This window comes from Channa argus, chromosome 21, assembly GCF_033026475.1.
Source record: "Channa argus isolate prfri chromosome 21, Channa argus male v1.0, whole genome shotgun sequence".
In the NCBI taxonomy this organism is placed as follows: domain Eukaryota; kingdom Metazoa; phylum Chordata; class Actinopteri; order Anabantiformes; family Channidae; genus Channa; species Channa argus.
In genome coordinates, this window is record NC_090217.1 from 13196295 (window position 1) to 13212912 (window position 16618).

The window sequence follows — 16618 nt, forward strand, 5'->3', positions numbered from 1 at the left end:
CTCATCTGTATTTTAAAATGCCATTTAAACTCCACAGGTATTTGTCAAATCATTAGAACTCCAACAGAGGCCAGACCCAAGTGCTAAACACCAGTGAACGCACATAGTCAACAGAGCCACTGCCACAATGTTGTGTTATGTTAAAAGAAAAGAGGAAAACAATGAAGCCTTTGAACAAGAGGGGGTGTAACATGCTCCAAAATAGCAATATCCTAGTCAGTGTTTTCATGCCTTGTGTGCTCTCTTTGGAGTTTTCTGTAAAAGTGAAAGACAGGGATAACATATGTAGGCCACAGCTCATGCATTGTATCCAGGCTGGAGCGAAAGGCTTTGTGCGAGCGAGAAACAGAATGAGATGGAAACTGTTTTTATGGGCCTGATTTGCATTAAAAGAATGTGTGTCTGAGATAATGCGCGTGTGTGTTGGTTGATCCGTGTTGTTGCATATTTGTGTGTTTGCCAAGCAGGCTTCGGTCTTGCTGTCTGGTTTGTGCCACAGTCACTGACGTAACAGCACACGAGAGGCAACATGCCAGTGCTTTCCAACCAGGCCTGCAACTGTCTGCACTGAGTCAACTGCTTTTAAGATCAGTCCTGCAACAAGGAAAGGGAGAGAAGGCATCAAATGAGAACTAGGGAGATGTGCTAGGGCTAGGGGCGGAGGTGGATTAGTACATTTTACTTGTATTTTTTTTTCTGAGTGCCCAGCATGTTTTTGCACTGTGTAATTAAGTACTGTTCACAAGGACTAATAGGGACAAATACAGCAATTAACTACTTTATTAATCCCTGTCTAGTTTACTGTCTGGTTTTACAAGGACCCCAGTCTAGTGCACATTACTACAGCGAGGCTAAGCAGGGACAACTTGGAATCTCTACAAAGGAACTTGTTGGAAATGATAGCCCAGCTGACAGACCATCTGTAATGAAATGGTGGAGCACATTTTCTGGCTTAAATATTGAGTAATTCATGGTTAGTTGTCCCCTAAGGACCATAGGCTAGTTGACGCGCACAGGGTGTAGTTTTAGTATGCATGGCAGTTCGTTTCTGAGGTGAGAGCACAGAGGCCTCCAGAGCTACACTGCCAGCACAGACAGATCCAACAGTGACAGGAGCAGGCAGACAGCAGAGCGCTCAGCCGCTCTGTCCCTGGTGCTGAAGTTTACCCACTGGCGCTGTCCGTGGAACTGGAGCTCCACTTTGTTGGCCGCGGTGGATGAGTGTCAGGATGTGCCGCTGTCCATGGCACCTACTCGCCATTGTGCTGTCTGGGAGATTGTGTGTGCTGGCCGCAGGGCCGTCACTTGTGCTGACTGATCACTGCAGGACACCCTCCACTGGGGCTGGACACACAGTGGTGCTGTCTCTGCCGAAGTTCAATTAGCAGTCGCACGGTGTAATAAATATGGCATTAAAAGTAAACGTCTTGGGTTTGCAGTTAATCTTACTTAATTAATAAATAAAAACACATTTTATTAAAGGATAAGATAAAACCCGTTAAAGGTTTCCAAATTGTGCCTGAACTGAATCAAACTTTTCCTTTTCTCAGCGACAGATATTTCAATAAAGCACATTTTGATGCAGTTAATTCGGGGGGGAAAAATTATTTTACTATAACTGATTTTGTGTGTGTATCTGTCAAACTGTGGGTTCCATTATCAAGGACTTGCCTTCTTCCTCAGCAATGTACTTGCTGGTCCCCACCATGTCCATTGCTGAATTTTAGACTGCTAACTTGGTTTATGGTAGAATAAGATTAATGGCAGTTAGAATAAGTCTTCATGGAAATAATGCATGTCAATGTAAAGTCCCCACAAAGCTCTGCATCGTCGTGTGTGTGTAATGTCTTTCTGAAGGAACGTCCCTCAGTGTTTATTGGTTAAAAACAAATGTGGATAATCTATAACCTCAATTAAAACCGTATTTTATGATGTAACATTAATGTCAACGTAACAGCAACGTTTACATCTGTAAACCGCGACCTCAAGTGGTTTATTGCTGACGTAATTTGGATTATCTGAATGTTTCACTTTAGACAAAATCACCCGGAGTCGCACAGTGCGCACTTTTTCTCTCGCTCCTTTCTCCCACAGTCTCTCTGTCGCTACACATCAATTCAGCATCCTCTGATTCTCTCTGCAGGCATGCTCTGATCTTCATCTACTTCTTATCCACACCGTGAGCTAAAAGGACTTTTTTCTTTTTTTTCTTTCTTTTTTCCCCCCCTTTTACGACCAACCCTCCTTGAACCATTCAGGCGGATTTTACAGGAGCTCGGTCGTTTTTCCAGCCGGTGTTTGGACTATGCCGTCGTGGCTGCTGGGGCTACGGAGAATCGACAAACCTACCACAGGTGAAAAGAGGTTTGAGGACGCTGCGGTACAGATGATTGAACACTTTGAGCATTAACTCAGCGCAATCTCCTGGCACCAGCGCCCCGCGCCTCTTTCTACTGACCTATAGGACGTAAATTGGGGTTAGGAGACTTTGGGACAACTAAAGGGACCGTCACTAACTTGAGTCTCCGCACGAATATACAAACAGAGCGTTATTTCCCAGCTGGGTTTGCAAATGAAGATGTGACCTTTTCTTTTGCGCACCGGCAACCCGACTATAGCCAAGAAGCAAATCAGTGCTTTTCCATCAGTTGCTCCATCTTGACATGTCTTTCATAGGATTAAATGCGGAGATCGTTGTGAGAGACCGAGCTGGGTTGTGAGATTTACGTTTTTCCATTTGTCTCTTCAAAGAGGAAGTGCTCGGTTTGTTCAATGGCTTCGGTGTCAAGGGTAGCAAGGCGCAAAGATGCCAGTCACTGGCCGAGGATGTCGTCAACTTTCTGGGCTGTGGTGTTTCTGACAGCGCTGCTGGTCCTCTGCTGCGGTAAGTGCCGCCGCTCATCTTTTGACCACACGTATCGACATTCAGTAGCGTTGAACACGGGCGCTGGTGCGCAGTGGGTGAGCCTGTCATGTGGAGACGCTTTGACAGCCAAATTATGCCTATGGTATTGGCAGTTGCTCTTAGCGTATTGATCCCACTTGTTGTCGACCTCTCATTTTCTTTTTCATTTTTTTTTCTTAACGGGTGTTGAAACACACACACACACACACACACACACACACACACACACGCACACACGCACACACACACACACGCACACGCGCTGCAACCCACACACTCCAATAATTGTTTCCTTCCTGCTCTCACTTATGCAAAAACACAGACAGACGTCAGCAGGCACTTGTGCAGAGAGAGGGATGAGATAAAGGGGAAATGTGCCTTATTGTCTGCTTCAAAAAACACACACTTGCTCTGGACAGCAGGATGAACGTAAGTGTGCCAGAGACCTAATTAAGTCTCTCATGAGTCCATTAACCCCACCCCCCTTCCCATACACACATCTGTGTCCTTAGGGCTGTGTTACTGTCAGACTGACTTACTGAGGTCACAGTCATGCATCTGTCATGTTCACCAAACACTGGTTGCAGGACATGGAACATGTAAAAATAAAAAAATTCTGAGACATACAGTATAAAAGACTTTCTATTTCTGAATAAGCCTTGTTTAGTTGGACAAACAGTACTTCTGGCTGAAATACAGCTATTGCCTGAGGATAACCTTGTTAGGCAAATAAATGCGCACACACACACACACACACACACACACACACACACACACACACACACACACACACCCACACACACACACACACACACACACACACACACACACACACACACACACACACACACAAAATCTCTCTCTCTCTCTAAGGCTGGCCTAGTGTGTCTTTCTTTTCATTCCTTGTTCCCTGGCACCCTCACACCTTCTCTCCCTCACTTCCCTTCTCAGTCTCAAACTGCATCTGAGTCACTTATGAGGAGAAATCCAGCTGGCACACAGTGCTCCAGTCTGCTAAGTGTGAAAAACGGAGGCTGTGTGCAATAGCCACGATAAGCCCATTATAAAAAATAAATAAATAAGAAAACTGAGCTATTTCATTCGCCGTCGAGCTAATGATTAATATAATCATCTTGTCTTTGAGGACATTAGCTATGCTAGTGTTGGAGAGCAATGAACAGATCCATTACATGATCATAGTTTTTTTTTTGTTTTTTTTTTCCCTATGCGTCGTAACTGGCCTGAGCTCTTTCTTTTTCTCAGTCTACAGTGGGCAGAAGATTGAGTTTGCTTTGTAATCACACAGGCCTCAGCTTAATCAATGGAGAGGGTGGGGGGGGGGGGGGGGGGGGGTCTTTTCTCTTTTATGGTGCCTTTGGCTATGTCGATTGATATCTTCTGTATGTGTCCAATCAATGGTGCCTAGATGCTTGTTTTCAGTCAGCGGTCTTTGAGCCACCCCTACCTCCTCCTCTGAGAAATAGGGATCCTTTGATTTCTTGTATTTTGTCTTTTATGACTCCTGCAGTGCACAGTGCTCAGAACTGTGCAGTAGCTGCAGGTTGAATGCTATTTGTCAGACACTATGGCTGAAATCACTCCCTTTTCTTGTTGGGTCTAACATAACTTTTGCATGTGCAGTTTTTCCTTTCTGTTAATTAGCCCCAGGGCTTTCTGCCTCTTCCCTGTTAGCTCTTTCTTTTGTCTTAGCTGGTGGTCATTCTGGCTGATAAATGTCCGATCGTTTGAACTCGCAGCTCAAAAGATTCCACTGCTGTCTGTTTCTCTTTCAGTTTTCCACTTATCCACTTCCATTTCGTTTGACCTTCCTCATCTGTGCTGTTTTGTCCCTTGTTAATATATTTTTTTATATTTATCTCATCCTTGTCCCCTGCTTTTCTCATGTCCTTCAACGTCCTGTTCAGCTGTCCAATCCGGATCTCCTCATTCTTTTATAACAAAAATAGCAGTGTCTATTGTGGTCATCTCCATTTTCCACTTGTTTTGTTTGCATATGTTTTCTTCTTTCTTTGCAATTTCCTTCATGTACTTTATTTTTGGGGTCCATTTTCTGATGAGGGCCTAAACTGAGCTGACCGCTGCATGTTACTGTATGTTATTCTAACTCAGGTCTCTGCTTTCTCAGCATTTTCCTTGCCTTCTCTTGTCGACTTGGTCAGATCATGGTATTAGACCACTAGTTTTCCTAAGGCCAATAAAAATATGTTGAATCTATCTATCTCTATCTATATTTATATAAACTTTAGAAAGACATGCCTGTAAATCACAGAAGTGTCTGCAGAGCTCAAGGTAACCTTTTGAGCAACTGAAATGAAAAATCCAAAGAAATTCAGGTCCATACAGTATAATGGGACATACATAATTAAGCAGCCAATCCTGTTGTTTTTGAAGCTGGAATTGTCAATTATTTTTGGAATTCAGATGTAGCAGTTAACTTTTATAAATGAAGAAATCCCTACATTTTGAAATGGTAAAAGCTTTTGTGCATATCAGACAAGCTCCGTCAGTTTTAGTGAATTGGAGTATTATACCTGATTGAATGAATGGCACCAGCTCCTGAAGTATTGAGGACAAAAGCAATGTAGCACTGCAATATTCTGTAGATATGAACATGCACAATATGTGCTTTACACTAAGTTACTGCTTGTACTAAGGGCATTTCTTTCCAGAGCTGCTGTGTTTTGCAGCCCAATATAGGAAAGGGGGAGGAGAGAGGGTGGTTGGTTAACAATTGAGGGAAGCTCTGTGATTATGGCGATGACTCATATGGTGCCTGTCACCTAGAATCAACACCCGGCTTCACACGATCTGCCATCCTCAATCAAGCCATTTTCAGAGCAATAGACTGAAGAAGACGGGATTTAAGAAGAGGCACTGAAGGCAGCAGGTGGCTAGATATCCCCACTGATGCCTTGAGAAGAAAAGGGAGAGGTGAGGAAAGAAAATAAAAGGAGCAAAGGAGGCAGCAAAAGAGAACTGGATTAATGATAAAGGGCAACAAAAAAGGAAATGGAAGCCCTGCTGCGTGTGGAAAAACAAGGCATGGTGGACAGGGAGCAAGAGGCAAATAAAAGAAAAACAATGAACAAAATCCCAACTAAGGAGACAAACACAGGGCAGAGAGAGAACACAAGACACTTGCAAGACACATGGCAACAGCTCAACAATTTAACTGCTCTTACTGTAAACTGGTGTTGGAAGCTCTAATCACACAAGAATGCTTTAGTACTCTCTGATTACATTACAAAAGAAAAGACAATACAATCATTGTATTCTGTGCACTAGCTCCCTCCTCTGGAAACTCTCAGTCATGCATTTGTTTGCTGACGGTGCTAATATGTATTCATGAGGCTGTGGCTGTGCATGTGAGCTCGGAGGAAGGCGAGAACACAGCCCACAAAGCTAGCTAATCAGTATGCTAATCTGAGCTTTGGATAGCACGACTGTGGTCTGGCCTGAAGTGCAAAGAGAAAAAGGGGACAGAGAGTAGCAAACAGTAAGTGAATGAAACACAGAGGAGAAGGTTGAGCGAGTGATAGAGAAAAAGAAACAAAAAAGAAATTGTGTACCAGTCACTTCTTGCAGCATCCTTCAGTGTCAAAAATCTAGGGATTGCTGATTCAGTGCAGTCTTCAGTGTAATCCTGTGGGCACGCACACAAATATACATGTATGGGCAGATATACGCACCCAAGGGCAAATACACAGTATACAGTACATTGGTGATGCTCACCGTGATGCACACATGTGAGCTGCAACTACATCAAAGCAGGCACTCGGGGTCATTCAAAAAGATGCAAACATTCGTGACCTACTTGCACAAACATGAGGATCACTCTGCGAGGGTGCAGTTGTTGAGTGAATGCAGAAAGGTCGGACACACACACACACACACACACACACACACACACACACACACACACACACACACACACACACACACACACACACACACACACACACACACACACTTGAACATAGATTCCTTTGCTGTCAGGAACCACAGCTTTCCAGTGCTGCTAAAGCCATTCCCTTCAGATCCCTCTGTCTCTCAGCATGGTCTCCTGTGTTTCCTTATGTCTGTCTGTTCATGACTCACTGTTCTTCGGTGGCTGAATCAATGGATTGTTGACTGTTACTGAGCATCACAGCTTGTGGGAATCCATGGAGAGATGATGGTGAAGGTGGTGTGACCACCTGGTTCTGATGTTATCAGCTCAACTAATGGCCAGTAAGCAGTTGTTATCAAGACCAAAACATAAATATACTGCATTTTAATGGGACCCCACTCGACTTCCTATTTGTTATTAGCCTGTTCCAGTGTGCTGGTCTGTCAATAAAAACAGTCCCCTTGTTAAAAAACAGACAATATGGGTCATTTGCACCAGCAGTATTTATCACTTGGTGATGTTTAGAAGCTATTAGTGGATATAAAACATTAAAGGTAATTGTTTAGCCCACAAAACAAAAGGTTTATTAAGTAGGAGGTTGGGGTGGGGTATATATGGGCCAATAAAGCCCATTAAGGACTTTCCCACAAATGCTCAGATTTGGTTCTAGTTGAAACAATTGCTGTCATAGTAACGAGTTACAACGCACATCATAAGGAAGCAGTGATTTTTTTTATATTTTTTATTTTTTTCTAAGGGAAGCCACAACTTTTCTCTGACCCAAAGCATATTTATTTAGCGCACAAACCTAACCCTAATGTCTTTGAGTAACCCCAACCAAACTGCTATAGTTACGATCCAGTAGTTTTGATGGTTTAGGGTGAAAAACACAAAAGCCACCATTTTGGTGCCATTGTAGGAGACTGTATCCACCATTTTGGTAATAAAAGGGGAGCAGTTTCATTAGAGGCCTGCCTTCTAACATGGGCACACTTTTTCAATAAATGCTCCCCTTTCTTGTATCTTGGATAGGGAAAAATAGCTGTTACGAATAACATATACACTTTTATGCCTCGTATGTTACTGTGTCGAACTGCTGATAGACAACAATAAAACGGGAATACTAATGTCTCATTCATGCCAGAGGAAAGTATAAGTTAGTAAAATTTCAATAAAAATGTTGAAGGAGCTAGGGCAGAAGTGGCTGAGTATGAGGGTGAATCATAAGGTAGCAGGTTTGAGCTCAGCAGCTGGTAACTTGTATTTAAATGAAGCTGGTTTAGCTGAGTTTTGTAGTAGGACACATGAACGTTTAGTTGTCTGCGTGAGCGCACTGAGAAGGACGACATTGACCATTCATAAAATAAAGCTGTAATGTCCTAGAGAGGACTCTTTTGCTTCCTTTATATTTGACCAAATTATGGTTTATAGGGATGTGTTGCAAGACCAAAATAAAATTAATACATCACTGCCACAAAAAGTAATATTGTAACTTGATGTACTACTTTTATTGAACAGTTATGTAATATATTACTTTTAACAAGTGACTTCCTAAAAATGTAATGACTTACTTAATAAACATAGTTTTGAAACAAGAAATAAACATCTGGGATCTGGTGCCCAAACCCCTTGGTGTGACTCTCCAAGGTGTTTCATTGCATTACCGTATGAATTCAAAACTCATAATCGCACATAGACGGCGATATGGCTGGACTCATGTCTGTTCACATGCACACTTTTACACGCACAATCTTTGTCAGGGTTGACTGACATCACAAGGCTGATTTACCAGCCGAGAAAACGAGACTCGACTGACCTCGAAACACTCAAGAACTTGTAGGTGAACACACATATTTGAATATCTTATCCTATTTTCAGCATAGCCTGGAGCACATTACTCTTGAGGGAGGGAGACGGAGAGAGGAGCCACCGTCAGGAAACTGCAGAAAGGGCTGCTGACGGCCTGGGGATGCAAATTCATAAAGAGAGTCAACTTGTTGAGTTTTCCACTGAGAAAGCCAAGACCCCAGGAAATGGGGTCAAAGACCCTACGCAGTTCGAACTGCTTTTTAGTGGGCAGCTTTGCAAAATTTTAAGATCATGATGAGTGTCATTTGAAAGGGTGTAGAGGGCTGCTTTTGCTGTTGCTGTTGAAATATTAAGCTGCAATGGGATCTTTTTTTGAGTCTGAGCAGAGACCCATTAACATTAAATAGGAGATGGCAGCATGGCCACAGGCGGTGTGTTTTGCTATGCTGCCTGCACTCGTGTGTCAGCTTGCTGCTGCATTGTGTTGTCTGGCAGTGAGTGAAAAGAACATTTTAGAATTAAGGGAGTTCTTGTTGATTGTAATCTTCAGGCATGGTTGGTGCTCTTGGCACTCTCTGTAAGGCAATGAGCATCCATCATCCAACAAGTTCTAAAATGTGTTGATGTTTGCACATATTGGATTGTGGAAAGGCAATTACAGCAAACCAGGAATGCTTTTTTTTACAGTGACATAGTGCTGAAGTTGACAAGTATCTCAACATTTCCTGAAGTGTTTTTCCTTTTTTACAATGAACATCTGTCATGCTGCATACAGAGTTTGCTGTTTCACCTTAAATTTAACTTGTTATAAGTCAGCAGCATCTGTTGGTACGTTACTCTGGTTCAGAAGTTATGTCTCGCCAACTGGAATTTTTATGGAATTGTATATGGAAATGAATCATGCCTGAGGAATATATTCCACTTTCGTGTTCCTCTGACTTTTCCGTTGGTGCCACCAACAGGTTGACACTTTCAATTTTTTGCAGTTTGTGAATAGACTACTATGAGATGTGGTGTAGATATTCTTGCTGTGTGTGTATACCATCAGCCCAACTCTGTATCACGGTTATGTTTGTAACCATTGCCTGTGTAGGGGGTTCTCGATCCTCACACTGAAGGACCCCTTCCCTGCTGGTTTTCCAACTATCCCTGCCATGCAAAATGTTGATTACCTGGATCAGGTGCATTCAGTCAATAAGAAGCTGGAAAATACCATCTAAGATGAGTGGAGGAAGTCAAAGTAAATTGGAATATTCCAGCTTCCAATTGACGAACACAGCTGATCCAGGTAATCAACAATGGGTAGTTGCAGAACCAGAAGGGCCTATTCAGTGTCCCACAATGCAACACTAAAAGTAGAGTACATAGCATTTACTCATTCTGTTAACAATCCCACAATGCAATGCTTCCCATTTTAGGGATGAGAAAATGACAATTGTGCGTCCCAAACAGCTGTTGACTATTATTAGGAGTCCGCAATGTCAAGTGACTGTTCACTATTGATTGAACTACTTAGTGTACATTATGTAGGGAGCAGGGGAGGAGTGAGTAGGGGGTTGTTTTGAACAGAGCCCAGGATTGAGAACCCCTGCCCTATTTAGTTTTTTTACTTTCCCTCCTATGTCCTCCTATCTTTAGGCACACTGGAGCACATTTAGTAGTTTAACACATCACCATTCAAAAGAGAACAGTAAAGTGAAAGCATCATTGTTCATATCACTGCTACATTCAGCTCTAATTCCTTCTGTTTTCAGTTGCTAGTTTTGCATCAGCACTGTCCAGGTTGGCAGCATAGCTGGAAAGGTAGTCAGGAAACTCGTTTTGTGAATCCCGGCTAAGTCGACAACAATGCTCCCAGTCACAGTCAGAGACCCACTGTTAAAGACCAAAGTTATTCTTTAAATAGCAAATATGCTAACTGCTCACTCAGCTCCACAGAGCTGCTGGGATGACTGTGGCCTCTTGCTCAACAACATACCTTAGTTATATTCAACACAGGAAGCTAACCTCCATTCTCTAAACAAACCGAAAAGAACACTCTTGATTTGCATCAAAATATAAAAGCCAGGCAGACATATATAGAAATTACAGGTGCATTTTTCACTGTAGCCTCACACAGAATCAATGAACGTTGGCCTTTTAGTTGACAAGCCTAATACACACACTTATAAATGCAGGTTTAAATGCAATCAATTACAGCCTCAGTATTTCCCCTTTCAATATTACCACTCTGTTTGTGCTTCTTGTTAAAACTATTGATTTTAAGTAAACACATGAAGAATAACTGCTTAATAAAGAAGGTTGTGACCCCATTCGTTGTGGCAAAGTGTGCACACATGCAGTATTTGCACACATGTACCGGCCCACTGTCCCAAACATGAACCTTTCAGTTGCAAGTATCCTTTCAAGAGTAGTAGGCACTTTTTTCTTCTCTTTTGGCCCTAGCTACAGTAAATCCTACAAGTCCGCATCACGCCTGTGTTTTGCCGTTTTGCTATCACAACTTCATGTGTAGTGGAACAGCACCCAGTCTGTTCCCCTGCAGCTGCTCCACGGCTTCAGCACAGTTAGCAGTTCCAACAGTTGGCGCACTTGTTTACGCTGAGATGCACTAAACGTTGCATTAAAGCTGCTTTTCTGACTAATTCCATTTCTTTCATTCCTTCCTCCTGCTCATGTTTCTCCCCCTGTTATTGGGATTTAAGTCATTTTTACCTGCACCTCTGTTTCCAGACCTTGCTGTGTAATAAAAACATTTATGCCATAATAGCATGCTAATATACTGTGACATTTAGTTAATGTGAAAACAAATTGCGAAGTGTTTGGCGTTTGCAGTTAGGCAAAGCATCGTCGTAGCCATCTCTATGGCTAATTGCATGTTAAATGCTCTGTGTCCCATCATGAATTAATCTGGTGTCGCTGTGACTTTAATTACCATCAAAACTGTGTGTATAATATTTACATATCCTCATTCTAAGTATCATTATAAGCGGTATATGGCTGTGGTGGCTCAACAGGTCACAGTCAAAGTAATGGATTGCTTGTGCACTGCTTGGCTGCCATTGAGGTATGCAAATGCATTGTCAACTGCTTGTGCAGCTCTACAGTGGCAACGTACTGTAGGTTATTAAAACACAATTTAGGATTCAGAGCCTTTGACAAAAAAGTGATTAATGGAACATTTTTGAAACCAATCCTGTAAAGAGTTTCAGACAGCTTAATTGGGTTGGATTCCGGACACAGGCCTGCGGTGTGCTCCTGCCTCAAGAGGATCCATGGATGTGCACTTGTGCTTGTTTTGCCTAGGGCCAGTAAGCCCATTCAGTGAGAGATGCTAAAGCTACTCCCCCTTTATTACTGCAAAAAGCAGTTGCTTGGAAGAAAATGCCAGAATGGTGCTTTGAATTCCTGGAGGGGCCCATCACTGAGATGCGGCCCACAGAGCTGAGACAGCTAGCATCTGGAGCAAAGACATGGCGGTAAAGTGGAGACAGAAAGGAGGGAGGAAGTAGTATGGCAAAGAGGCAATGAGAATGAGAGAGTAGGAGGGGGACGAGAGAGAGCCCACACAAGGGAGGTGGAGAAATGGTGAATGCGAGACAGACAGAGCAAGTGGGTTGACGAGGGAGCAGTAGAAAGAGTTTGGGAGAAAGAAATAGACTGCACAGGCAATGAGACAAAAGACAGACAGACGAGAACACTCAGATGGTCCACCAATTGACAGCCGGTTGGGGAATAAAGTCAGCTAACACAATGAAGCAGTCGGCAGACAGACTTGCCTTGGAGTAGCCGAGAGGCTCTCAGAACTAGAAACAAATATTACATTAGAAGAGACAGAAGCCATTTGTCACAGTGGGAGGTCTGAGAGGTAGTTAAGCTACAGAATATAGAGACCCGTGGCCTTGTTGATGCATGTCGCCACAAGGAGGAAATTGTGCTGAAGTCAACTCCTTTCAATCAATTGTCTGGTGTCCTTCAATGACTTCCGCACTTAACGAGATAACGCTGATACAAAGTTTCACCGGCCCAACTCTCAAGAACTTGTTATGGGGCCTTGAGGGCCTCCCCTCATTCCTTCAGTTGATCCATTCCTCGCTTTTTCCACTCCTCCCTGATCCCTCCCTTACTGTCAGCTCGTCAGCTGCAACACCACCACATTAAGGCCCAGTGACACACACGCTGACAGCCACCATTCAGTGGTAACGTATCTGGAAGATACATCTGCTGGACATTTATGGCCTAAATGACAGCTGCACTCTGTCTGAACCTGCATTTCAGAGACGGTTGCAATTTTCAAACCAAATGAGAATTCTTATAGACGCACAGACAAAGAGACGGTCACCTGGTCTGTCCGTCTTCTCTTGGCCCTCTGCCACAAGGTGCATTACGTGGCTCCTCAATTTGAAATGCACTTCATTAAATAATAGCTGGAGTATGCTCATAATAACAAAAGCATTTATTTTCTTAGTTTCTCTCTCTGCCTTTCCTTCTCTTTCCTTTCACTCTCTTTGTCCTTCTCCCCGAGTTAAGCTGCCGACACTATCCGTGATTGATATGGAAATTACAATGCGCCTGCCCTCGTTTATCTTGTACTGTTGCTTGTTGCTGCTCCAACAACCATTTTGGGATGCAGAAATGATGAACTGATTTGCAGCTGCTGTTGTAGAGAGCAAAGGGATATACTGTAAAGATTTGATTTAAGAGCCTGCATAGCCCAGAGGATGAGGATAGTTTCCTCTTCTAATAGAAAAACAACCACTGTGCCTACAAACAAGGTAGTAACCTCAATGTTTCTAGAGGCACATATTGGATAGAGTTCCAGGTGCTGCATTGGATAAATCAAAATGGATCAGTGAATACACAAAGAAATGATACAATGCAGCTGAATAACATCAAAATGTGCACATTTGCCTCCTATTCATTCAAATGTCCTCACTCTCCCTTCTCAACTTTTCAACTTTATTATTACCATAGCTAGCCAGCCATTCTGTTTATTTCTGCCTTACTTTTGTCTTTTACTTTCATCTTGTTCTTTCTTTAACAGTTACATTAAGCTATTTCTGCAGTTTGTCTGCCTAATTCAACAGCTTAGCTACTTTTTAAATCGTTTATCTTTAGTTAATTTTGTAAACTGCTCAGTCAACTTTTTTACCTTTTTAAATGATGTACTTTGAGTTAATTATTTTGAAATCATCCCTAGCAATATGCAGTCATTAGCTTTAATCTGTTTCTTTTTAAATATCTATTTAGGCTCTCTCCCTTTCTCTCAACCACACAGTTGTGTTTAGGTGCTACAACTGTAATAGTGCACCTAAAAGGTAACCTACTCATGGTTGGCACGGATATATCCTGCTATAACAATCAATCTATCTAATCCAACAAATGGAGATGCAACAGTAGAAAATCTATAATTACCATTGTAGCAGCGTGTTTTAAAGTTTTAAAAACACATTGGAGTTGGCTGTGCAAGTTTCTTTTCTAAAGTTGTGATGTTTAGACGACTTAAAACAGATAAGCAGCAAAAAGTGAATTGACATAATAGAAAACCTAGGAGGCTGCTGCTGCTGGGAATGCGATGAGGCATTCAAATAAAGTAAGCAGAGCTGACATGTTACAGTTTTCAGCTTTTGTCAAATTTAATGGCCTTGCTGCATGATTTTATCCTGAGATGATTGATGGAGTATGCTTACTTTTCAAAATTTAAACTGTGTTGGATGTGACTGAATACATCAGACTTAATGTACGTAGTCAGAGATAAAGTCCTCAGTTCATGGAAATTTAAATTTTATGTATCACTATTTGCTACACACCAAGCCACTGAAGACAAAAATATCTCTGTATGTAGACACCATCAGTGCCTGGATACTGCTTTCTACATTCTGCTGTTATTTTTTTCATAAATCTAAACTGACAGCAACTGAGATGGAAGCATTACAACCATAAATGGCTTTACACTGTCTGGGTAGCAGCCCTACCCTTATTTTGACCTAACTGGACTCATCGGATCCTGGACACACACACAGGCTTTAACATTTCATTCATGTATCAGACACCCTGCTAGACTGTTCATTACAGACTGCAGAGCTTGTCTTTTGCTCTTTTGTTGTGTGTATTTATGTTATCTGGTCTGTAGATTGATTGAAAAATTGTAACTGTTCCAAATACATTTTTACCATTTAGCTTCAGTCATAATGCGACATATATAGAATAAATAGTGGTAGATCATGTGACATGGATCGGAATGTCTAGGTCACTTAATTTATACAGTACTTTGGTCCAGAAAGAAATGTCTCAACAGCTTTGAATTTACCAATACATTTTTTCCGTTAGCCTAATGACTTTGGTGATCATGTGACCTTTACTATAGCACCACCATGACTCTGATGGTGGTTTTAGTTAAATAAGACACACAAAGAGAGCAAATATGGTGACATTTAACTGATAAACATCAGCGCTGTCATTAGTATTTCACTCTAAGTAAAACTTTAGAGCTGCTTACTTGGCCATAGACTCTTCTCGTGTCTGCATTTTTGTTTACTTGCCGGAAAGTTATTGACAGATACGCTATGTAAAACTAAAGCCAAGCCAACGAAATTATCATAAATATGTGATGTAAAGGGATAATACGCAAAAATACTTTGTATCCTTTGAAGCTGATCTAAAAACATATTCAAAAACTCAAAAACTTGAATATGAAATGGTCCAAGGCTGCATTCAACAATACTGACTTTTCAGTACGAACAGGTGGCAAATAGTCATATTTGAAAGTAAATAATAATTATAATAGCTTTGCTTTGATTGTTGTAGGATTTGTCTGTCGATTTGTGCATGTTTAAGCCGTTTGAAAATAATCACCCCTGGGCTTCTGATTCCTGTTTAGTCTGCTTCTCTTTATCCTTCTGACACAGTCTAAGGGAGAGAACAGCATCACGCAGAAAAGAGGTGGAGATGCAGAAAGGAAAGCCCGTGTAAGAGTGAGTAAGAAGCAGTGGGGTGGGACTGAAGGTTAGCACTGCTGCAAGGGACACACAGTAGGACATGTTGCCTGAAAGTGCTCAGCAAGCTGCAGCAGTGTAGTTCCAGCTGATACTACTTCTCTGTATGCAGAAACATGCCTCAGTTATGCATGCCTGGAAAGCTGAAGTGGAAATATATTTTTTTTTTTATTTCTCTCATGCGCCCTTGCTCTCTTTGTACAGTATTTCCTTTCTCCCCAATCTCCCCAGCGCCTCTGCTCACACTCTCTCCTCCCTGAGCCTTTGGCTGCGATAAACCCTTCCATTGTCACAGTGACGGCAGAACATATGAGTTATGCCTGCCTCTTCAGGGTTGAAGATTTCATTATGACTTCTCAGAGGACCCTATAGGCAACAATATATGTGATGTGCATGTGACACAATCGGTGAAATTCATGCAAATGCACTGTTATGATTTACACTGTCCGGTATTACCCTTTGTGGCATATAACATATTCTTGCCAGTTAAGTCATTTTTCATGTGTAGAGCTGCGTTTTCAAAATGTTGGGAGTACTGTTTTCAGATAAAAAGCTGAACATGGTTTCTTTTGATTTCACGCCTTTCCCAACCATTTCTGCTTCTTTCAATGCATGATATGATCTTGGAATAGATTTAAATGATGTAAGTGGCTGATTGTGAGAGCTGGTGCCATTTGATAAAATTGACACACTTTTCACAATGATGATTTGATCTGATATAAATCATACAGTATATAACTTTGAAAAATATAAAAGACATGATCCCACCTCAGGCATGAAACCAGTATATTATCCTTCATTATTTGTTGAATAAGAGCAAATCAACATTATTCAATCACTATCTCTGACAAAGCAGACTGTGTGAGAAAAACATATGCAGTTAATCACTGGTGCTCAAACACTCAAAAGTATCTTGTTTAATATCATTTTTTGTGAGCAAAAATGTCAGTTGACCCAAATCATTAACTAACATTATTTATACCTCTGTCTTACTACTAG

The 16618-nt window shown here is 41.8% G+C and overlaps 1 protein-coding gene across 2 annotated transcripts in view; it reads left to right on the forward strand.

Annotated features, from left to right (window-relative positions):
* The first annotated feature begins 1829 nt into the window (after window positions 1-1829).
* The window catches only part of tafa5a (TAFA chemokine like family member 5a), a 145786-nt gene continuing 130997 nt past the window's right edge, over window positions 1830-16618 (forward strand). Inside the window, exon 1 of one of the 2 annotated variants that reach the window (XM_067490112.1) lies at window positions 1830-2884. In XM_067490112.1, coding sequence (XP_067346213.1) covers window positions 2773-2884 — 112 coding nt within the window. In that variant the 5' untranslated portion in view covers window positions 1830-2772. The remainder of the gene's footprint in view (window positions 2885-16618) is intronic. The other variant, XR_010911976.1, reaches the window with a different exon arrangement.